Here is a 24,563-nt window from a genome sequence, read left to right as displayed (position 1 = left end):
GTAGCAAGCCCAGACGTCCCCGCGTGTGTCTGACGTCCACGCTGACCCTTTGTTCTGGGATGGCCGCTGTCCCCTTCTCTGCTGAACCAAGTTCTGTTCTTCCTGGGAGAGCTCCTGACAGCAACCCCGCTGCTGGCTCTGTTCCCCCAGGCCCGGCCGAGGTCAGGGTCCGCTCCCCGTGCGCCTCTGTGGCCCAGTGCTCAGGCTGGTCCGGCTGCCGCTGCTGCCTCGGGAGCTCCCTGGGGCTGGTCCTGCCGCGATCTCCACACAGCACGCGGGTGTTGGGCGGGGGCCAGCGTGCTGCTGTGCAGTGACCCCCGTGTCCAGCGGGGGGCAGCAGAGGCACGTGTGGTGACCGTGGTGACTTGGGAAGGCGGCCCCCGAGACCTTGCTGCTCTGTGTTTGGGTCGTTCCTTCCCGAGGGTGTCCAGGCGGGTGGACTCTCCTCCTGGTGAGAGCGGCAGGCACAGGGGAGGGCTCCCGGGCCCTGCACCTCGAGGTTGCCTTTTAACTTAGCTCCGGTCCGCTTGGAGACCAGAGGTGGCCGTCCTGTCAGCCACACACTCACTGCTGTGCCGGGAGCCGTGGGTTTAAAATGAGAGCCCTGCCTGCTTCATGCCCCGAGACTGGGGATGCCAGGTGCCCGCCTCGGAGGCCGTGAGGGAGCAGGCTGTCGGGGCGGGGGATGTATTAGGCGCTCGGAGAAGAAGGCGGGTTGTGTAGGGTGGGTGGTCCTACACATGACCTACCTAGAGAAGGTCATAAAGTGAGGGGGACCCAAGCTGCCTTCAGGCGTGGAAGGCCTAGGCAGGTCGAGGCGTTGATGTTTGTGAACACTTACCATATACCAGTTCCCCCAGACGCATTCAGCCTTCGTAACTGTGAGCTGAATAGTACTTTCCCTTAGTACATGTAAGAAAGTGGAGGTGGGCTACGGTCCTGCCCACAGTCACAGAGCTGGTACGTGGCAAAGCCAGGGCTCAAAGCCAGGCCTCTGGGACATCACTGCCCCCTGCTCTGACCCCGCGGGGCAGCGTCCGAGGCACCAGTCTCCACTGGGCCCTGGGCGCCGTGAGCTGGCAGTGTGGGCGCAGGCCTAGGGCTCTGGGCGTTCTGATTTTGAAGGACGTGAGTATGTGGCCTGGGAGAAACCATCCTGAGAACAAAGACTGGAAGCTCTCTGTCCCGTCTGAGGCCAAAGGGCACGCAGGGCTCCTGGAAGCCGTCTGCGGTGTCTTCGGCCCGCGCACGGCGCCCACGGGGGTGCCCCAGAGCCTGGGGGGCACCTCTTTCTGAAGAGCTGGGGCTGGCTGCCGGAGTCACCTGGGCGAGCCGCTGCCTCTGGTTCTTCCTCAGACGCTTTTCCTCAGGCTCCCTGTTCACGCTGGGCAGTAGAGCAGCCTCACTTTCATTTTGTTTTCTCCGAAGAAGCCCTAGTCTTCCGACCTTAAAACGGGGGGAGTAGAGCGTGACTCACGGTTCCCGTGTGCTTTTGCTGACCTGTGATACAGTGTAGTGACAGCTTGGGGACCGGGGGGGATCTCGGCTTCTCCCTGAAGAAGCACGTGGAGGAGGGGCGCCCCGAGCAAAGCTGGGGATGACAGGGCTGCCTCCTCATGTCCCTGGGCCAAGGTGCCTGCCCAGGGGCGCGTCGCCACCGTCTGGCCTGGAGCCCCCGTGCCAGCCGCCCGTCACCCGCTCCGCGTGCCGCTCTCGAGGCGGGGCCGGTGCACCTCGTCCTCACGCCGCCTCTTCCCTCTGAGACCTGCTGCCGGGGGCTCTGCCCTGCCGCTTCCCGCCGACCCCACGCCTACGCCGCCGACTCTGCCTGTGCCCCCGGAGCCTGTGTCTTCCGTCCCCTGCGTCCTCTCCCTCCTCTGGCTCCTGCAGCCCTCCCGCCCCTGCCGGCTGCTCCTCTGCACCTCTGGGACCGCCCCCCGCCACCAGCGGCTCAGGCCCCTCTGCGTCCTCCGGGCTCCTTTCTTGGGACCTTCCTGACGCCACGGAGCCTGACTGCCGGGGGCTGTCCAGGACTCTCGCTGGTCGTGTGTGTGTGTGTGTGTCTCTGTGTGTGTGTGTCTCTGTGCGTGTGTGTGTCTGTGTGTGTGTCTGTATGTGTGTCTGTGCGTGTGTGTGTCTGTGTGTGTCTGTGTGTGTGCGTGTGTGTCTGTGTGCGTGTGTCTGTGTGTGTCTGTGTGTGCGTGTGTGTGCGTGTGTGTCTGTGTGTGCGTGTGTGTCTGTGTGTGCGTGTGCGTGTGTGTCTGTCTGTGTGTCTGTGCGTGTGCGTGTGTCTGTCTGTGTGTGCGTGTGTGTCTGCGTGTGTGTGTCTGTGTCTGTGCGTGTGCATGTGTGTGTCTGTGTGTGCGTGCGTGTGCGTGTCTGTGTGTGTGTGTCTGTGTGTGTGTGTCTGTGTCTGTGTGTGTGCGTGTGTGCGTGCATGTGTGTCTGTGTGTGTGCGTGTGTGTGTCTGTGTGTGTGTGTCTGTGTGTGTGTCTGTGTGTGTGTGTGTGTGTGCGTGCATGTGTGTCTGTGTGTGCGTGTGTGTGTCTGTGTGTGTGCGTGTGTCTGTCTGTGTGTGCGTGTGTGTGTCTGTGTGTGCGTGTGTGTCTGTGTGTGTCTGTGTGTGTGCGTGTGTCTGTGTCTGTGCGTGTGTGTGTGTCTGTTGTGTGCGTGTGTGTCTGTGTGTGTGCGCGTGTGTGTCTGTGTGTGCGTGTGCGTGCGTGCGTGTGTCTGTGTGTGTAATTTTACTTGCCTGTCTTGGCCTGCGCTGGGTCTGCGTGGCTGCGTCCAGGCCTCTCTCTGGCTACAGAGGGCTCTAGGGGATCGGGGCTCAGCGCCTGTGGCTCCCAGGCTTCGTTGCTCCTCGGCGTGCGCGATCTTCTGGGTCAGGGATCAAGCCCACGCCTCCTACCTTGGCAGGCGGGTTCTTTCCCCCTGAGCCGCCAGGGAAACCCTCGCCGTTGTTTTCCTGGCCGTTCGTTTCCTTTCCCTCTGTTTTGTCTCCGTCTGTTCAGGGTGATGCTGGAGGTATGCACTGCCTTGCGTTCTCAATTTCTCTTCAGAACGAGGGTGTAAGCAAATGAACCAAACCGCTCCCTTCCCTCTGACTCTGAAAGCAAGAAAGAGCGGGAAAAGTCTGTTTGCTCTTACATATTTTTGTCCTTGTTAGAGGCCTTGAATAGATGTCACTCTGCTGAGGAACATGAAAATCAAAGACTTCTTTTCTTCTCCCTAGAAGTGACCAGGCCTCCTCGAGTCCTATCTGCCCTTCCCCTTGAGAACACATCAGAGCACCCTCCCTCTCCACCTGCACGGCCCTCGGGAACCCTGCCCTCCCCCTCCCTTGGGAACTGAGAAACATCAGTAACCTCAGATACGCAGATGACGCCGCCCTTATGGCAGAAAGTGAAGAGGAACTAAAAAGCCTCTTGATGAAAGTGAAAGAGGAGAGTGAACAAGTTGGCTTAACTCAGCATTCAAAAAACTAAGATCATGTCATCGGTCCCATCACTTCATGGCAAATAGATGGGAAACAGTGGAAACAGTGACAGACTTTATTTTCCTGGGATCCAGAATCACTGCAGATGGTGACTGCAGCCATGAAATTAAAAGACGCTTGCTCCTTGGAAGAAAAGTTACGACCACCTGCTGCTGCTGCTGCTAAGTTGCTTCAGTCGTGTCCGACTCTGTGTGACCCCATAGACAGCAGCCCACCAGGCTCCCCCGTCCTCTCCAGGCGAGAACACTGGAGTGGGTTGCCATTTCCTTCTACAGTGCAGGAAAGTGAAAAGTCAAAGTGAAGTTGCTCATTCGTGTCCAACTCTTCGTGACCCCATGGACTGTAGCCTACCAGGCTCCTCCATCCATGGGATTTCCCAGGCAAGAGTACTGGAGTGGAGTGCCATTGCCTTCTCCGTATGACTAACCTAGACAGCATATTAAAAGCAGAGACATTACTTTGCTAAAAAAGGTCCATCTAGTCAAAGCTATGGTTTTTCCAGTGGTCATGTATGGATGTGAGAGGTGGACTATAAAGAAACCTGGGCACCAAAGAATTGATGCTTTAGAACCGTGGTGTTGGAGAAGACTCTTGCGAGTCCCTTGGACTGCAAGGAGATCCAACCAGTCCATCCTACAGGAAATGATGCTGAAGCTGAAACTCTAATACTTTGGCCACCTGATGGGAAGAGCTGACTCATTGGAAAAGACCCTGATGCTGGGAAAGATTGAAGGCGGGAGGAGAAGGGGACGACAGAGGATGAGATGGTTGGATGGCATCACCGACTCAATGGCCATGAGTTTGAGCAAGCTCTGGGAGTTGGTGATGGACAGGGAGGCCTGGCGTGTGGCAGTCTGTGGGGTTGCAGAGTCGGCCACGACTGAGCGACTGAACTGAAGAGGCATGCATAGTCTCGCCATCCCGCAATACCTCTGCTGACATCTCTAAGTTTTACTCACTTGGAGGTGAAGCTGTGCCGTGTTTCATTTTTAAAATATTCTTGTTACATATTTAAAACATCCAACATATCAGTTTTTATCCCTATCAAGTCCTGTGTCTTGCCTACTGGCTTCAATTTTTAAAATAAGTTGCCAAAATCTCGTTCACACCACTGTGGCCCCTCAGTCCTGTCTCCCTGGCCCCTCCCTCGAGGGGCCACTGCTGTGAGTTTGGCCATCACCATTTTCAGATCTTGTCAGTCGTTACTTCACGTGTGTGCACACATACCATCCTTTTACAAGGGTTCACTGTGTGTGTGAATTGTGGTGTTCTCTGCGCAGCAGTCTGGAACCTGCTGTTCTCACTTAGCGGGTCTGTCTGTCCATTTTCATTGCTTGCCGAGGCCTTGGTGTGAGCGCAGCGCAGTTGGGTTAGGTGCATTTGCTACTGATGGGCATCCAGGGTGCTTGCCTGGTGCCCCCCAGCGCTGCAGCTGCGCTGTGCATGCTCGCTCCTGGCCCCTTGCGCGCGTGCAGCGCTCTGTCCAGGGCGTTTGTTCCCGAGGAGGCCCGCTGTCAGGAGCTGGGTGCGGCTTCTGGAGAGGCCACCCTGCCTGCTCCTGGTCTCACCTGCCGCAGTGAGCGTGCAGTTCTCTGCAGTCCACGGTGCGCTTGATGATATCGGTGGGTTTGTAAAAACAAAGGAAGATGAACTGGCTTCTCTTTGTGTTAATTTGCATTTCATGATTACTAGTGAAAGTGAACATCTCTTTTGTTTATAAGGCTTTCGGGGTTTCCTCTTTTGTAAATTCCTTTATTATATGCTTTATTTTTTTCCTGTTGGAATTTGGCCCTTTTTTAAAAACCTTGGAACGAGGTCTTCACGTAGTCTAGACACCAGTATTTGCAGGTCCACGCACACGTGATAGCCCAGTTTGTCTTGTAGTGTGTGGATGTTCTGTAAGTCAGCATCCTCGCTATTGTTGAAGATCTGAGTTATTTCCATAAATATTTTGTGTGTTGACTTTCTTTCTGATTAAAAGAGAAAAAGCTGTGGTGAGGCTGCATTTGACCTGGTCTATCCTGCAGTCAGGGACGGATGTTTGAGAGTGGGCCAGGCCAGCTGGCAGGTGTAGCCTGGGAGTGAGATGGAGCAGCCTTGCCGCCCCCTGGTGCTTGTCTTCCCTTTTTGGCACCCGTGAACTCACTGTAGGGTGACCTCCGTAAATACAACAGTGTCCTGTGGAAGTGGCTTTGGCGTTCAAGGCTGGAGTGATTTTAATGGAACGGGTGCTATAGGCAGATGCTTATCTTGCTTCCTTCCTGGTTTGAAATGAACCATCAGCCCCCTTCTCAGCTCAGAGCAGAGCTCAGACGCAGGGTTCCCCAGCGCTGTTGCAGAAAGCAGCGCCCGTGGGTGGATTCTGGGTGAGAGCCGATCCTCATCACGAGGGCTCACAGCCTTGTGCAGTCCTGGGAGGCCCCTTGGTGCCTGCTCTTCAGGCTGCCTCACATACTGCAGTTTACTTAGAGAGCCCTGGGGCCTGTGCTGAAAGTGCGCCAAGGGCATTATGGCCTCTTCCAAATGGATTATCCACTTCCGGGAAAACTGATTAGGGGAGCTCCTTAATAGACTAGGTGGCATGGATTTTATAGTGCCTTTCTTTCTTTCCCAAATCACTGCTGAGCTTCTGACGTGCGATGGAGAGGTCGTGGCCGGAAGCAGCGGCCAGGCCGTCCGTGGCACCTGCCCTGGTGCTGGGTGAAGAGGCGGTGGCAGCCGGGAATGCCCTCGTTGCATGAGGACCTCGGGCTGAGAGTGCTCAGATGTCTTGTCCGGGGTTTTCTAGCATGAATGCTGCGGGGCCAGGCTTCGAACCCCGGCCGTCTGGCTCCACGTCTGGTCCTTCCACACTGACCTTGTCGGGAGGTGTTCTAGGCCGTTTATTACTGTGACGACTTTCTTGATGCTCACTGACGATTTTGCACAGCTTTCTAAGATAGAATTGGTGCATGTGTTGTAAATAAAGGGGCACTGTGAACTTTAGAGGCAGAGAGCAAATTATTTCTTGCAGTCAAATTATTGTAGTAACAAATTATTTTGCTTATTTCCAAGTATTTGAATTCTACTGACCATGTAACTTCAGACAAACCAAAATGTTTCCCGCCTTCCAGGAGACTCAGTAGGCAGGTATGGTAATTAGATGATTTGGCATCGAAATTCCTTCCTCTGTCCCTGCATTGCAGATGTGAGCCTGGCTTTTATCTGGAGGCCAGAGCAGGGGCAGATGTAAAGCCGAGGCTTCTGCTGCGCTGTCGCTGCAGTATCCTGTGGGCTGAGACTCGTCTGCAGAGCAGAGCTGTGCAGGGCAGATGCGTGAGCGCCCGCGACGCGCTGTGTGGGTTTGCCCCGCCATGGGCGTTGCCGGGACTTCTCTGTAAGGGCCAGGTGATGAATATTTTGGACTTTGCAGCCCATTTTGTTTCAGTCGCAAATACTAAACCCTGCTGCTGCTGTTGGTAAGACCTGGTTTGCAGAATGTGGTGGCCGGGTGTGGCTCCAGGATCGCAGCGTGCTCCCAGAACGTTCAGGACTCAGGCACTGCTGAAAGCGCAGCGTGTCCCCCGGGAAACTGGGTGTGGAGGAGCTCACTTCTGTGGGTCTGGAACCCACATCTGGGCGACAAAAGTGAATGAGGATGTTCCTTCCCTTCTCAGAAACTCTTAAGATCAAGTACTCGGGTTTTCTGAGGTTTGCTTTTATGTGTTTTTCCCTTCCAACTTAGTACAGATCTCACATATTGACACAGGTTGCAAAGTAATATACGTGATTGCAATTAAAAATAGATCATAATATAGTGTACAGATGATGGAAATACACGCAGAGATGAAAATCTAGACGTCTGTGTAGCTTGTTTTCCTGTGGAGAAATTCAGTTTGTTTTGTTTTCACATGTTGGTCTATTTTCTGATTGTTTCTGAGAAGAACGTGTGTGATTTCAAACACTTAAGACTCCAAGTGAGGTGAAAGGCCCTCGATTTCCCCCCAGAGCTGTTTTTATCAGCTGCATTTCTCTTGTTTGATAAAAGTCACTGGAGCAGGTGGTGAGATGTGCCCATTAGAAGCTTGCATCTTCACTGTGGCTTCTGTCCAGGGTGCAGAGAAGAGATGACAGTCAAGAGTTGGGTGGCTTAGGGGCGCTCCCTGTGTTTGCCGGCAGAGGTGCGGTGTGAGGAGGCTGCCTGGCACCCAGGCGGGTCTCCCGGGGAGGGCTGGTCCTCAGTGTGGCCACTGGCTCACTGACTCCAAGGCTCGCCTGTGGCTTGCACGTTTGGAGGCTCAGGTTTGTCCAGTGCCCCGAGGAGAAGAGTATGCTCAGGAAGGAGGCGTTCACCGTGCGCCGAGAGCGTACGGCAGCTCCGGCTCACTGACCCACGTGGCGGGAAAATCTCTCTCAACATGCAGCCTGGCTGAGGACCTCTGTTCAGACTATGGCATGTCCTGTAACAGACAAGCCCTCCCACTGAGAATAAGCAGGGAAGGTGGATAAACAGAAGGGGAAGAAGCCTGCGGAGGTGCTGGAGAGACGGTGACGATGGCCGCTGGGCATGTCCCAGTCCTGGAGGGAGTCGCCAGGAGGTGAGCCCTGCCCCGGGCTGTGCTGTCCCCGAGGCACTGGTTACAAGGCTCCTCATGCTGAGGGGACAGAAGCCAGAGTTCAGAAACAGGGCCCCAGGGGCGCCTAGACTTCCACCGGGACTGCCAAGGGCCCACCTTCCGGCCGCCAGGCTTCCCAGACCCAGGCCAGCTTTGCAGAGACTGAAGCCCCGCCTCTGAGCAGCTCAGTCTCAAGGTGGGTTCAGAGGGCTTGCCTGAGCCCCCTCTTCCTCACAGTGTGGTCTGCACATCACCAGCGTCACCTGAGAACCAGTCAGAAGCTTCTCGGATGCCCTCCAGACCTGCTGAGTCAGTGCTGTGGAGGGGGAGCCCTGTGAGGTTCGTAGTCACGGCCTTCCGAGCGACGCTGCTGCGTGGAAGTCGGGGAACCACTTCCTCAGCCTGACTGCCAGGGACGAGGGTCTCCTCTGGAGGGTGGCAGTGCTTCCAGAGCTGCAAGCCATTACGATTTTCTTTCATTGAAAATTCTGGCATTAGTTTAAAAGTCACCATACATGCTGAGTAGGCGACTGATTTATGAAAGACTAGGAGAAAATACAGACACTAGGGGCAGGCTCAGGTTGGCATGTTCAAGGAAACAGAAGGCAAGATGGAGAATTTCAATAGAGAACTGCTCTCTGTTATGAAGATGGAAATTCTAGAACTGAAAACGAAAATAACAAATTAAGAAATCACTTGCAGAAGAGCAGCTGAAGAGAGGACTCGTGCAGCCCAGAGAGAGAGCGGGAAGGCCGGGAAGAGCGTCCTCAGATTGGAGGGCGGCGGTGCGCCCTGGGGCGCTGACCTGCAGCTGGAGAGGAGGGGGCCCGGCTGCCTCTCCTGGCCGGCACCGCTTCCTCCCGGGACTCGGGACTTGGATGCTCAGACCCGCCCTTCAGATGTAGGTGCGTAGCCAACATTTTCTTGAAAGCGAGCAAACTGAACTTGTCATTTTGAGTATTGGTTGCAAATTATAACATTTAAGGCAGAAGTTAGAATTTTGCAAGACTTGTACCTTTTGGGTGACAGTATTCACTGCTTCCTAATGTGCAAAGGCTTCTGAGACCAAAGCCAGTGTTAGAGAACATGGAGTTTTAGGAATTTTATTATTTTTTATTGATAGAATGGATGAAATGAACACTTTCTCTCTGGTGTACAGTGCAGTGATTTGATAAGCATGTTACGGAGGGACTGCCGCAATCACTTTAATTGCCGTCTAGCCCCGCACGAGCTTTCTTTTTCCCTCGTGGTGAGCGCTGTCACGGTCTGCTCTCTGAGCAAGTCTCGGATACGCAGTGCGTGTCGGTTACTGTGGCCCCGTGTAGCACACACTCCTGGCACTGGCTGCCGTGTAACTGGAAGTTTGCACCTTCTGAATACCTCACCCACTTTGCCCACCTGCACCCCCAGCAACCCCCAGGCTGTTCTCCGCACCTGTGAGCTCAGTTCTCTTAGATTCCACGTGCAAATAAGATCACAGCATATTTGTCTTTGACTTACTTCACCCAGCATGGGCCCTCAAGGCCATCCATATTGGGGCAGGTGGCAGGACTTCCTCCTTTGGTGACTAAATAGTATTCTGCTGTGCGTGTGCATGTGTGTGTGCGCACACGTGCATGCGTGTAGGCATGCATGTGTTGTGTGCACGCGCGTGCATGTGTGTGCGTGCGTGTGTGCATGTATGCGCACGTGTGCGTGCGTGTGCGTGTGCGCGCGAGCGTGCGTGTGTGCACGTGTGTGTGTGTGCGTGCACACACATTTCTTCATGCACTCATGTTGATGGACACGTGGCTGGTTCCCTGTCTTGGCAAATGTGACTAGCGCACGTGGGGTGCAGTTTGGGCACTGATCGAGGTGGTGCTCTGGTTTCGTTCAGGTAAATACCCAGCAGTGGGCTCGCTGGGTCGCATGGCAGTTCTGGAGTTGCTGTTCTCCAGCGGCTGCAGCAGCTTACGTCCCCCAGCGGTGCGTGGGGACGCCGTCTCCGCATCCTCGCCAGCGCTGGTTGCTTCTTGTCTGGTAGCCGTCCTGACAGGTGTGAGGTGACCTCTCACTGTGCCTGTGGTTGGCGTTTCCCTGGTGATGAGTGGTGTGAGCGCCTTTTCATGCGCCTGTTGTCCATCTTCTTGGGGAAAAGTCTGTTCAGATCCTTTGCCTGTGTTTTAATTGGAGTGTTTGTTTTCTGCTGAGTTGTGTGAGTTCTTCAGTTTGGCTGTTAACCCCGTATCAGATATATGACTTGCGAGTATTTCCTCCCGTTCAGTGGGTTGCCTTTTTGTCCAGTTGCTGGTTTCCTTTGCTGTGTAGAAGCAGGAAGTTTGATGAAGTCCCGTGTGTTCATTTTGCTTTTGGAATCAGAAAGGCATTGTCAAGACTGATGTCAAAGAATGTGGTTTTTAAAGTTGCCATTGCGCGATGAAACGTGTTCGCGTTTGGGAGGGCTGTGCCAGTATTTCCCCAGAGCCACGTCTGGGGAAGGCACTGCAGCTCAGGCACAAGACAGACGACTGGGTTCTAGCGTGACGGGCGCGAGAGCCCTGCTGACGTGGCTTCAGGGTCCACGTGGCAGCTGACCTTAGGGGTCACTACCTGTATTAGTCACTGTGACTGTGATCACAGACGACTGTCCACAGTTACCTGAAAGAGCTGCTCGAAGACTCCTTGCTTTTTCAACTACATATCTCTGCAGGACTGGGTATTTTTGCATATTTTAGCTAAAACAAAATACACACATATTGAATGCAGAAATGTGTATTAAAATCCAGCTATCTTGTTTTAAGGCAACATTAAAGAAATTTACAAACATGTAAAAGTAATACTATTCTTACTAAAATTTTGTTTTAGAACATGTATTTTCATAAAAGGTAAATTATTGATATTAACATGTAATAGGGCTGTCATTTTCTAATAAATTCACAAATGCTGTTTAATTTCTCGATTTTAATGTCTAATAAGGTAAATATTAATAGATATACCCCATATAAACAGAGGCTGTTTGGGGATCTTCAGCACTTTTAAAAATGTGAACTGTCCATGACCAAACAGTCTGAGAGCCGTTGCCGTAGACGCATGTGGAGCCTGCATGACTGCGTCCCGGCGTCTCCCCTGGGCCCCGTGTGGCTCACGTGAGGCTCGCGTGTGGCTCGTGTGAGGCTCGCGTGAGGCCTGCGTGTGGCCCTGTGATGCTCGGAGGCCGCCCGGCGAGGAGTGAGTCTGCCAGCACACTGGCTCTGTGGCAGCGTTTGGCTGCGTCGTGTCTCTGTATCACAGCTGGCTGTTCTCACAGTGCTTTAAACTTTTCCTTGCTGTATTCGTTATGATATCTGTGATCAGTGGTCTTTGAGGTTACTGTTGTAATTGTCTGGGGTGTTACACACCACACCTGTATGAAACCACCAACAATCAAAAATGCTGCTTTTCGTTGCTCCGCTGACCAGCAGTTCCCCCATCTCTCTCCCGTGCCTTGGGCATCCCTCTCCCTGGGGACACAACAGTACTGAACTCAGGCCGAGAGAGTCCCCACCAGAGTCCCTACGTATCCAACTGGCAGGAGGAGGTGCGCGCCTCCCAGTCTAAATCTAAACCTAGAAACGACTGTGCTCAGTGAGGAAGGCACTTCGAAAGCCAAGAGAGGCCTAGAGCTGGGGATGGGAAGGACAGGAGCTTAGCGGAGTGGGAAGTGCTGCTCCAGTGGGTGATAGAAAGGGAAGCAGCCTTGCTGCTGGTGTGCAGAGGGAAAGCCTGAGTGCTCTGGATAGAAGATCAGACAGACAAGCTTCCTTTAGCCACAGCCTCGCCCAGAGCGAGACCTTAGCTCCCTTCAGTTCTGGGACGGCAGACAGGTGAGGACGCTGCGGAAGGAAAGGCTGAAGCTTAGCAGAAGTTGATCATGAGGTTTGAGGAGAGACGCCATCTTAATAACGTAGAACTATAACCCTGAATATTCATTAGAAGGACTGAAGCTGATTGTGGCCACCTGATGTAAAGAGCTAATTCTTTGGAAAAGACCCTGATGCTGGGAAAGATCGAAGGCAAGAAGAGAAGGGGGCAGCAGAGGCTGAGATGATTAGATGGCATCACAGACTCAATGGACATGGATTTGAGCAAACTCCTGGAGATAGTGGAGGACTGAGGAGCCTGGCAGGCTGCAGTCCATGGGGTCACACAGAGTGGAACATGACTTAGCGACTGAATAACGCAGATACGATGAGGTGAAGCAACAGGTGGTGACGTAGAAACTGCAGCAAGTTATCCAGAAGATGCCGCTGAGATCGTCCATGAACGCGGCTGCACTAAACGACAGATTCTCAGTGTCGGTGAACCAGCCTCTGTTGGAAGAAGGTTCCATCCATGACTTCCATAGTTAGGCGAGCCAGTGCCTGGCTTCAAGGCTTTAAAGGACAGACTGCCTCCCTTGCTACAGGCTGGTGACTTTAAGTTGAATACAGTGCTCGTTTACCATTTCGAGAACCAGGGCTCCTAAGAGTTATGCTGTGTCTGCCCTGCCTCTGCTCTGTGATGGAGCAAGAAAGCCTAAAGACAGCACTCCTGTTGACAGAAGATTTACTGAACTTTTCAAGTTCATCGCTAAGACCTACTGCTCAGAAAATAAGGGCTCACAACATTGCTGCTCACTGACGGTGTGCTGGTGTCACCCGGGAGCTCTGATGCAGGTGGGCGGTGGGATTCCTGTGGCTCATGCCTGCAAACACGCCTGTCCTGCAGCCTGGGGGTCAGGGAGTGATTTTGACTCTCTGGCCTATTGTTTAAGGACTACATTTCATAAGGCTGTAACTGCCACAGACGTGAGTCCTCCGATGACCTGGGCAGAGTCAGTTGAAAACCCTCTGGAGAAGACTCACCAAGAACGTTTGTGACTCGTGGAAAGAGATCAAAATATCCACCTTAGCAGGAGTTTGGAGGAAGTACATCCCTGCCCTCCTGGATGAGTTCGAGGGGTCCAAGACTCGAGAGCTGAAGGAGCTGTGCCGGAGGACTAGGTGAGAAGGGGAGCCTGAGGCTGGGACAGAATCGCTGCATCTCGTGCTGAAGCTTGAAGGGCAAGGACCTGCTTCTCATGGATGAGCACGGGAAAGGGCTCTTGTTCACAGCAGCCAAGACACGGAAGCAACCTAAGCGTCCGTCAGCAGATGAATGGATAAAGACGAAGTGGTGCAGGTATACGTGAAATAAAACTCAGCCGTAAAAAGCTTGCAGCAACAGGGGTGTGACTAGAGACTGTCGCAGGAAGTGAAGTTAGCCAGGAGGAAAAAAGACAAGTACCGTGTGATATATCACTAATATGTGGAGTCTTTAAAAACAAGAAAGATACAAATGAGCTTACGTATAAAACAGAAGTAGTCACAGACATAAAAAGAAACTTACTGTTACTAGAGGGAAAAGAAGGGTGGTGAATTAGAACTTTGGGGCTGACATAGACATGTTGCTGCTAAGTCACTTCAGTCATGTCCGACCCTGTGCGACCCCAGAGATGGCAGCCCACCAGGCTCCGCCATCCCTGGGATTCTCCAGGCAAGAACACTGGAGTGGGTTGCCATTTCCTTCTCCAGTGCATGAAAGTGAAAAGTGAAAGAAGTCACTTAGTCGTGTCTGACTCTTTGCAACCCCATGGACTGCAGCCCACCAGGCTCCTCTGTCCGTGGGATTTTCCAGGCAAGAGTACTGGAGTGGGGCCACTGCCTTCTCCAACATAGACACGTTACTACTACACATAAAGCAGATGAATAGTAAGGACCTCCGGTATAGCACAGGGGATTGTGCTCAGCGCTGTAATATCCTAAAGGGAAAAGAATCGGGAGAAGAATCGATGTAGGCATGTGCATAACCGAAACACCTTGCTGTGCCCTGAAACCAACAGAACATTGCAGACCAGCTGCTGCTGTCCAGGCGCTCAGTCGTGTGCGACTCTCTGCGACGCTGTGGGCCGCAGCAGGCCAGGCTGCCCTGTCCTTCACTGTCTCCTGGAGCTCGCTCAGACTCGCACGTCCGTCGAGTCGGTGATGCCACCCAGGCATCTCATCCTGTCGTCCCCTTCTCCTCCTGCCTTCAGTCTCTCCCAGCATCAGGGTCTTTTCCAATGAGTTGACTCTTCACATCAGGTGACCAAAGTATCGGAGCTTCAGCTTCAGTCCTTCCAATGAATATTCAGGATTAATCTCCTTTAGGATGGACTGGTTGGATCTCCTTGCAGTCCAAGGGACTCTCAAGAGTCTTCTCCAACACCACAGTTCAAAAGCAGCAATTCTTCGGCGCTCAGCTTTCTTCACAGTCCGACTCTCACATCCATACTTGCCAAATGAAAAATCAACTGTACTTCAATTTAAAAGATAAAATATTTTTTAAAAGTTTTCTTTGCAATGGAATCTTCTCCTGGCGAAGATGCTGTGGAGACTTGAAAGCGACAAGAAAGCCTTTGGATTCTCACATGAACTTAGCTGAGAAAGCAGTGGTGGGATTTGAGAGGATTGGCTCCAATTTTGAAAGAAATTCTACTGTGGGCAAAATGCTGTCGAACAGCATGACAGGCTATGGAGAAGTTTTTTATGAAAGGAAGAGTCAATCAGTGAGGCAGACTTTGTTGTCTCATTTTAAGAAATTACTGCAGCTCTCAGCAGCCACCACCCTGCTTCGTCTGCAGCCATCAGCGTGGAGGCAAGACCCCCCACCAGCAAAAAGATTACATCTTGCTGAAGGCTTAGCTGATGGTCACCATTTTAACAATAAAAGTATTTTTAGTTGAAGTACATCCTTTATTTTCTAAAGATACCATGCTGTTGCACACTTAGTCAACTACAGTGCATTGTAGACGTGATTTGCACAGGTGCTGGGCACGCGACTGAGCTCACTGCAGCTTTCACTTTATTCTGGTGGTCTGGAGCTGACCTCAGCGTCTCTGAGGCATGCGTGTGTTACGGTGCCAATTGAAACACATCGTTAGGATAGTATCAGCAGTCACTGTATACAAAGATGTAGATAAGATTCCTTGGCAAACAAGTGTTAGCACAACAGACAGTCTGGACAGGGCTAACTCCATTAAGGAAACGGAAACCCTTACTTAAAGCTTCCCACAGAGGACACTCTAAACCCAGATGGCTCCACTGGGGAGCTCTTCCAATTGCTTAAGGAGGAACTGACCCCTGTCTCCCACAGATTCTCCAAACAGCCAAGGAGAGAGTGCTTTTCACCTTTCATAACTTTAATTCCCAGACTGGCCAGGTTGTTATAAGAAGGGAAAAGTACAGGCCAGTTTCTTCCAAGAATAAGGATGGGGAAATCTGGAAGTAAATAATACTGAATCTATATGAAAAGTACGTCTATATATGGTGATGCATCCTGGCCAAGCTGAGCTTATCCCAAGGACTCAGAGTTGTTCTATCATTTGAAAACCGTTCAGCAAAATCCACCACATTCGCAGAAGAAGGACGGAAACGATCATCTCAGTACCTGGGGGGAAACGCGAGTGATAAACTGCACAGGCTAGTGACGAGAGCCAGAAGGAGCAGCACACACACCTCCACACACACACACACCAACACACAACACCACACACACACGTACACATACACCAACACACACCCCACACACCTACACACACACCACACACATACACCAACACACACCACACACATGTACACACACACACATACACCAACACACACACACCCCCACACACCTACACACACACGTACACACACACACCACACACATACACCAACACACACACCACACACACACCAACACACACACCACACACATACACCAACACACAACCACACACACCTACACACCACACACCTACACACACCCACCCCCACACACACACACCACACACACACATACACCACACACACCACACACACATACACCAACACACACACCACACACACGTACACACACACCACACACACATACACCAACACACACTTCCACACACACACCAACACACACCAACACACACACCACACACATACACCCCACACACCTACACACACACAACACACCACACACACCAACACACACACACCACACATACACCCCACACACCTACACACACACACCAACACACTTCCACACACACCACACACATACACACATATACACCAACACATACACCACACACACACATACACACACATACACCAACACACACGCCACACACACCTACACACACAACTCCACACACACCCCACACCCCCACACACAGACACACACCACAAAAAGTGAGTGAAACTGCACACACTAGTGACTGAGAGCCAGAAGGAGCAGTACACCCGACCCCCACACACACCTATACCAACACACACCATACACACACCCCACACCGACCCCACACACATATACCACACACCCCACACACACCACACCCCCCCACACACACACACCCCACACACACAGACACACCCCACACACACCCACACATACACCTACACACACCACACACACACCCCCGCCCCACACACACACCAACACACATACACACCCCCCACACACACACCAACACACACACAACACCCCCCACACACCCCATACCCACACACACACACATCCCCACCTCCACACACACCCCGCCCCCACCACACACACTCCCCCCCCACCTGCTTCCAGAGAGGGAGGAGCTGCCTGCACTTGGGGAGCCGAGTCTGCTGTCTCTCTGCCGGAAGCCGGCTCTGAAGGCGGGAGTTGGGCGGCGGGTCACACCCCCTTCACCTGACCTGGAGGTTTGCATCGGAGTGTGAGGCCAGAAAAGAAGCCACGTGAGGACGGGAGAGGGGAAGGAAGGGTCTCGTGCTGCGTTGGGACGCGGCTCTGCACGCGCGGGAGCAGGTCCAGAGCGAGTCTTGGCCTCTGTCGCCCTCTGCAGCGGCCTTCTGTGGCTGCCTCTGCCTGGCTCCGTCTAGGCGTGCGGGGCCCGCCTGCATGTGCCGGGGCCTCACCTCTGGTGTGCCTCTCCCCACAGGTCGTATCTGACTCCCGTCCGGGACGAGGAAGCAGAGTCCTTACGGAAGGCGCGCTCCAGACAGGCTCGGCAGACTCGAAGGTCTACCCAAGTGAGTGTGGCCTCTGTGTTTTGAATCCTTTGTCTGTCTGCCATTCCACTGGAAGTACAGTTAAAAAGCGGTAAACCGAGTGCCTTTTCGCAGCCCCTGCAGCGGAAGCTCCTGTGCTAAACCTCACACCGCACAGGATCAGATGCACTCATGGCTACACACGCCTGCTCTCGCTTCTGTTCTTCCGGGCGCAGAGCAGGCCTCTCCTCTTTCCTTGCTAAGCCTGATCATTTCCCTTGTGCTAAGGCCCCCGTTTCATTCCTGCAGGAAAAGCTCGGTGCTCACCACAGTTACCACGGGGCCTGCGTGCTGCTCCTGGGTGTGCCCTCGGGAGAGAAAGGCAGGCGTCCACAGAGAAGCTCCTACACAGATTTTATAACGACATTGTTCACGGGAGCCAGAAAGCCCCCTTCAGTGTCTCCTCTGGCTGGGCTTCACTTGCTGTGGAGGCCCCTCTTCCGTGTGGAGCCTGCACGTTGGCTGCAGGGCTGAGCCCTGGACCCTTAGGCACAGCGTGGTCAGCGCTGTGGAGCTGGGGCGCCCGGCGGCCCCCAGCAGGTGGGGGTGGTGGGCTCAAGCTGGGCTGTTGCACAGACTGAACAAACAAGCAGTTAGCAAAACTTGAAACACCACACAAGTTTCTGTTGATTAATGAATGGATGAACGGAATGGCCCATGTTCAAGGAATAGTGTTTGGCAGCAAAGGGAAGTGAAGCCTTACAGCGTGCGCACACTGCAGCGCAGATGAGCCCAAAGCAGCAGCGGTGCCAGCGGCAGGCACGGGGCCCGGGTCCGTCCGCGCCAGCCCCCAGACTGGCAGAGAAGAGAAAGTGGACGAGTGTTCGCTGAGGGCTGGAGGCGGGGGACGGAAAGCGACCCCAAGGGTGTGGGGGGCGTCCCTGACGCTGGGTGCGGGTGTGCGCAGCCCGGGAGCTTGCTCAGAGGCAGTGTGTGTGCCGCCAGGTGTGGCTTACGTTCCACTAGTGATGTTACGAAAGGAAAGAGCCCTGAGGGAGGTATTGCGGTGAGGAATATCTCACAAAGGTCGCCGAGACCCCATAGGTCATCTCGGAAGCCTGGAGGCACGTGGACAGCTGTCCCTTGGCCGAGCTGGGCCGTGGGCCTCTGGCAGCAACATGTTCGGGGCCTGTGGTTGGGCATCAGGGAGGCAGAGGAGGGTGAGCTGGGCCGGCAGAGGGTGAGGAGTCAACAGGAGATGGTCCAGAGGGGTGAGAAGGCCGTTTCCAGGGGGTGGGGAAGCCCCGCAGTTTCAGATGCTAAAGACGCCGAGCAGGAAGGCTCAGGACTGACGGACGCCCAGGGCCAGGCAGGCGCTGTCACAGCTGTGACTGCTTGTGCTTGACGGCGGTTCCTTCCCCCAGAGGACGCAACCCCAAGAGGACCAGACTGGCTGTCATTTGTTCGTTTGGGTTTATTGTGGAAGAACATATGTAACGTGCAGCTTGATAATTTGGCCGTTTTTAAGCAAACAGTTCATTGGCAGTAAAGACAGTCACATTATTTTGCAGCCATCCATCTTTGGAACGGCCTTCCTCTTCCAGACTGAAACTCTCAACCCCCTGGACACTCGTTTGTTCCCCGGCTGCCAGCAGCCCTGCTGTGCCCCTTCTCCCTGGCCTTGGCTCCAGGTGGCCGTGTGAGTGGAGTCGCAGCCCCTGCCCGCCGGCGGCAGCCTGTCCCTGTGCCGCTCACGTTGCCCTGCCTCGTGCGGCCGGACGGCGTTCCACGGTGTGTCCACACTGCATCGTGTTTGGCTGCCACCCTGATGGACACTTGGCTGCTCCCACCGCTGGGCAGCCGTGAACAGTGTTCCTGTGAACATGACGTGCAGCTGACTCTTCAGTCCCTGCTTTTGCGTCTTTAGATACAGACCCGGAAGCAGAAGGGGCTGGATCATGTGTTTCTGTCTTGTTGTTGCTGCTTAGCCACTCAGTCGTGTCCGACTCTCTTGTGACGCCGGGGACTGTAGCCCGCCAGGCTCCTCTGCCCGTGGGATTCTCCAGGCAAGAGCACTGGAGTGGGTTGCAGTTACCTTTTCGACGCTTCTGTCTGTCTTCTCATTAATCTTATATCCTGTGCGTTTACCGAGTCCATGAGCCCTCGTGGCTTTGGGGTGGCATCGCTGAGATTTTCCATGTATAAGATCATGTTATCCACACACTGACAGCTTTACCCATTCTTTTCCACTGTGGATTTCTTTTATTTCTTTTTCTTGTCTGATTTCTATAGCTAGGACTTCGAGTATGGTGTTGAATAGAAGTGGCAAGAGTGGGCATCCTTGTCTCGCTCCTGATCGTAGACAAAACGCTTTCAGAACTCCACCGTTGAGCACGGTGTTCGCGCGAGGCTTCTCGTGTAGCCTTTATTATGTTGAGGTGTGTTTTCTCTGTCCGCACCCTCTGGAGAATTGGTTTTGTATCGTGAATGGGTGTTGAGTGTTGTCGAAAGCTTTTTGCGCCTCTACAGAGATGATCATGTGGCTGTTAGTCTTCAATTTGTTCGTGTGGTGTCTATCCCACTGATTGATACGCAGATACTAAACCACCCTTACATGCCCCGGATAAGCCCCACTTGATCACGGTGTTACTAGTTGTCGTTACTCAGCCTGTAAGTCCAGATCTCTGTGATCCCATGGACTGCAGCACCGCCTGGCTCCTCTGTCCTCCCCTGTCTCAAATTCATGGTCATTGAGTCAGCGATTCTATCGAACCATCTCGTTTCCTTTAGGATGGACTGGTTGGAGCGCCTTGCAGTCCAAGGGACTCTCAGGAGTCTTCTCCAACCACAGGTCAAAAGCATCAACTCTTCGGCACCCAGCCTCCTTTATGGTCCAGCTCTCTCATCACTGCTGCAGACGCCACAGCTTTGACTGTGGACCTTTGCAGGCAACTGATGCCTCTGCTCTTTTAGTACACTCGCTAGGTCTGTCATAACTCTCATTCCAAGGAGCAAGCGTCTTTGAGTTTCATGGCTGCGGTCACTGCACTCTGCAGTGATTTTGGAGTCCAGAAAATAGAATCTGACACTGTTTCCGCTTTTTCCCCTTCTATTTGCCATGAAGTGATGGAACCAGATGCCATGATCTTAGTTTTCTGAATGTTGAATTTTTAGCCAGCTTTTTCACTTTCTTCTTTCACCTTCATCAAGAGGCTCTTTGCTTGCTCCTCACTTGCTGCCATTAAAATGGTGTCGTCTGCACATCTGAGGTTACTGATACTTTTCCCGGAAATCTTCATTCCAACTTGTGATTCCTCCAGCCCAGCATTTCCCATGATGTACTCAGCATGTAAGTTAAATAAGCAGGGGGACAGTACACAGCCTTGGCGGCCTCCTTTCCCAATCTGGAGCCAGCCAGCTGTCCCAGCGTTTCCCATGATGTACTCAGCATGTAAGTTAAATAAGCAGGGGGACAGTACACAGCCTTGACGGCCTCCTTTCCCAATCTGGAGCCAGCCAGCCAGCTGTCCCAGCGTTTCCCATGATGTACTCAGCATGTAAGTTAAATAAGCAGGGGGACAGTACACAGCCTTGGCGGCCTCCTTTCCCAATCTGGAGCCAGCCAGCTGTCCCAGCGTTTCCCATGATGTACTCAGCATGTAAGTTAAATAAGCAGGGGGACAGTACACAGCCTTGACGGCCTCCTTTCCCAATCTGGAGCCAGCCAGCTGTCCCATCTCTAGTTGTGTTGCTTCCTGACCAGCATACGGATTTCTCAGGAGGCAGGTCAGGTGGTCTGGAACTCTCATCTCTTGAAGAATTTTCCACAGTTTGTTGTGATTCACATTGTCAAAGGCTTTGGTGTAGGCCATGAAGCATAAGTAGATGTGTTTCTGAAATTCCCTTGCTTTCTCTGTGATCCAGCAGATGTTGGCAGTTGGATCTCTGGTTCCTCTGCCTTTTCTAAACCCAGCTCGTACGTCTGGAAATTCTCTGTTCACGTACTGTTGAAGCCTAGCTTGAAGGATTTTGAGCATTATCTTGCTAGCATGTGAAATGAGTGCAATTGTGCGGTAGTTTGAGCATTCTTTAGCATTGCCTTTCTTTGGGATTGGAATGAAAACTGACCTTTTCCAGTCCTGTGGCCGCTGCTGAGTTTTCCATATTTGCTGGCATATTGAGTGCAGTACTTTAATAGCATCATCTTTTAGGATTTGAAACAGCTCAGTTGGAATCCCATCACCTCCACTAGCTTTGTTCGTAGTGATGCTTCCCAAGGCCCACTTGACTTCACACTCGAGGATGTCCGACTCTAGGCGGGTGGCCACCATCGTGGTTATTCGGGTCATTGAGACCTTTCTTGTCTAGCTTTTCAGAGTCACTTTTTGCCACCTCTTAATCTCTGCTGCTTCTGTCAGGGCCTACCATTTCTGTCCTTTACTGAGCCTGACCTTGAGTGAAGTGTTCCCGCGACATCTCCAGCTTTCCTGAAGCAGTCTCTGGTCTTTCCCATTTTGCTGTTTTTTTCTGTTTCTCTGCACTGTTTGTTTAAAGGGCTCTCTCATCTCTCCTTGCTCTTCTCTGGGACTCTGCATTCAGTTGGTGCTGTCTTTCCCTTCCTCCCTTGCTTTCCACGTCTCAGATATTTGCAGGCCTCCTCAGACAACCACATTGCCTTCTCGTGTTTCTTTTTCTTTGGGTAGGTTTTGGTCACTGCTTCCCGTACAGTCTTACAAACCTCCATCCGCAGTTCCTCAGGCGCCCCCTCAGGTCTGGTCCCTTGAATCTGCAGTCATGAGAAGCCCAGCCCGCTGTGCAGTCGTGAGCAGCCCTGCCAACTGTGCCACCGTGAGCAGCCCCGCCCTTCGTTCTCCTCAGAGCTGTTGGTAGTGCCCTCTGCTCTTGCCCAGTAGCACACCAGATACTTCCCACCTGGGGGCTCATCTTCCAGAATCATATTTTTTTGCCTTTTCATGCTCTCCATGGGTTTTCCAGGCAAGAATACTGGAGTGAGCTGCCATTTCCTTCTCCAGTGGACCGTGTTTTGTCAGAAGTCTCCACTGAGACCCGTCTGTCTTGGGTGGCTTTGCAGGGCTGCATAGCTTCATTGGATTGCACAAGCCCCTTCACCACAACAAGCTGTGGTCCATGAAGAGGGATCATGGTGTTTGATCTTTTTAACGTTTATGGGATCTGGTTTGCTCGTATTTAATTGACAGTTTTCACATCTATGTTCATCAGGGATTTCAGCCTGTTGTTTTCTTTTTGTGTGTTATATCTGTCTGGTTTTGGTATCGAGGTGATGCTGGCCTCAGAGAATGAGTTCAGAAGCATTCCTTACTCTTCAGTTTTTTGGAAGCTTTCGGAAGGATAGGTGTTATCTCTTCTCTAAATGTCTTGCAGAATTCACTTGTAAAACCACCTGGTCCTGGACTTCTGTTTGTGGGGAGCGTCTGTTATTATTGCTGATTCCATTTCATCACTGTTACTTGGTCAGGCCATCTTGTCTATCTTCCTGGTTTAGACTGTCATCTCTAGAAGTGTGCCATTTTTCTAGGTGGTGGTCCTTCTTGGCATACGCTTGCTCATAGCAGCCTCTCGTTGCCTTTATTTCCGCAATGTCAGTGGCAACTTTTCTGACTTGATTTGAGCTCTCTCTTTTTTGGATGAGTCTGGCTAAAGGTTTGTCAGTTTTTTTTATCTTTTCGAGGAACGAGGTTGAGTCCATCGATCTTTTCGGTCACCTTTGGTCCCTGCTTCACCTGTTCCTACCCTCCCTGGTTCAGACTGTCATTTCTAGAAATGTATCCATCTGTCTTTTCGAGGAACGGGGTTGGGTCCATCCATCTTCCCGTTTACTTTTGCTCCTTGCTTCGCCTGTTCCTACTCTGATCATTATGACTCTTCTGCTGACTGTTGTCATCGCAGTTCAGTCACTAAGTCATCTCCAACTTTCTGCAACCCCACGGACAGGCTTCCCTGTCCTTCACCGTCTACAGGAACTTGCCCAGCTTCGTGCCCATCGAGTCGGTGATGCCTTCCAACCGTCTCATCCTCCGTTGCCTTCTTCTCCCGCCTTCGATCTTTCCCAGCACCGGGGTCTTTTCCAGTCAGTCGGCTCTTAGCATCAGGTGGCCAAAGTACTGGAGCCTCAGCGTCAGTCCCTCCAGTGAATGTTCAGGGTTGATTTCCTCTAGGATTGACTGCTTTGATCTCCTTGCTGTCTGCTAACTGTGGATTTTGTTTATTCTTCTTTTTCTGATTCCTTTGGTGAAGGCTAGGTTGTGTGAGGTTTGCTATGTATCCTGAGGTAGGCCTGTATTGCTACAAATACCCCTCTTAGGACGGCCTTTGCAGCACCCCGGAGGCCTCGGAGGGCTGCGCTTCCATCTCATTTGTCTCCGGGGGTGCTTTGGGCTCTGCTTCGACCTCTCCAGTGACCCATCAGTTGTTTAGTAGCACACTGTTTAGCCCCCATGTGTCTGTGGGTTTTGCAGGGTTTCTTTCTTTTTTTAGTTGGTTTCTAGTCTTATAGCCTCGTGGTTGTAATAGATGCCTGATGTGGTCTCAGCTGTGCTAAATTTCCTGTGACTTGTGCAGCGGTGCAAATCTGCCCTGGAGAATATGCGTCTGAGAGCATGTGTGTGCTGCTGCTTTCGAATGGAGTGGCCCCTCTGGTCGGGTGTGACACGCAGCCAGTGTCCCCGCCCTGACGCCCCGTGCGGGCCGCGTGTCCGCTGATGTGAGTGGGGGTGGAGCCCCCTCCTGTCGCTGTGTTGCTGTGGAGCCCCTGCTGCGTCTCTCATTCTCCCCTTACTCGTTGAGGCGCTCCTGTGCTGGGTGCGCGTATGAGTATAATTGCTGTGTCTTCCTTTCGGAGTCATCCCTTGGTGGTCGCGTCCTTTCCCTCTTTGTCTCTGTTTTAAGGTGTGTCTTCCTGGCTTTCTCTGGATTGCCGTCTGCATCACATGCCTTGCCCATTCCCCTTGCTCTCAGGCTGCGTGTCTCAGGCCTGAAGTGTCTCTCTTGCCGGCAGTATGTGCGTGTGTGGGTCTTGTTTCTGGATCAGAGTGGATCCAGCCACTCTCTCTCTTGATGGGAGCATTTAATCCATGTACATTTACAGTGGTCATTGCTTTCTGTGTACCTGCTGTCATCTGTTGCTGTTCTGAGACTGTTTCTGCAGTTCTTTCGCTCACCTCCTCTTTGTTTTCATCCTTTACGGTTTGAGGACTGTCTCTCGTGCTGTATTTGGGCGTCTTTCCCTGCTTTGTGTCTGAGTCTGTCATAGTCTCCTGGCTTGTAATTACCATGAGGTTTGTGTTTCAAGTTGCTGATCGCTCTAATTTCAAAAAAGATTTTTTTAATAACCCTGCATTCTTCATTCTTTCCCCTCCAAGATTGCTGCTTTTTACATATTTTACATCCTTCCATTTTGTCTGT

The 24,563-nt window shown here is 52.6% G+C and overlaps 1 protein-coding gene across 2 annotated transcripts in view; it reads left to right on the top strand.

Moving 5' to 3' along the window:
• PPP1R12B (protein phosphatase 1 regulatory subunit 12B) overlaps positions 1-24,563 on the top strand; it is a 169,545-nt gene that overhangs the window by 85,700 nt on the left and 59,282 nt on the right. For both annotated transcript variants that reach the window (XM_068985639.1, XM_068985638.1), the window contains exon 15: positions 17,072-17,162. In XM_068985639.1, coding sequence (XP_068841740.1) covers positions 17,072-17,162 — 91 coding nt within the window. The remainder of the gene's footprint in view (positions 1-17,071; positions 17,163-24,563) is intronic.

Source organism: Capricornis sumatraensis, chromosome 14 (assembly GCF_032405125.1).
Source record: "Capricornis sumatraensis isolate serow.1 chromosome 14, serow.2, whole genome shotgun sequence".
NCBI lineage: Eukaryota > Metazoa > Chordata > Mammalia > Artiodactyla > Bovidae > Capricornis > Capricornis sumatraensis.
Note: the sequence above shows the minus strand (reverse complement) of the source record. Positions and strands in the feature narration are given on the sequence as shown.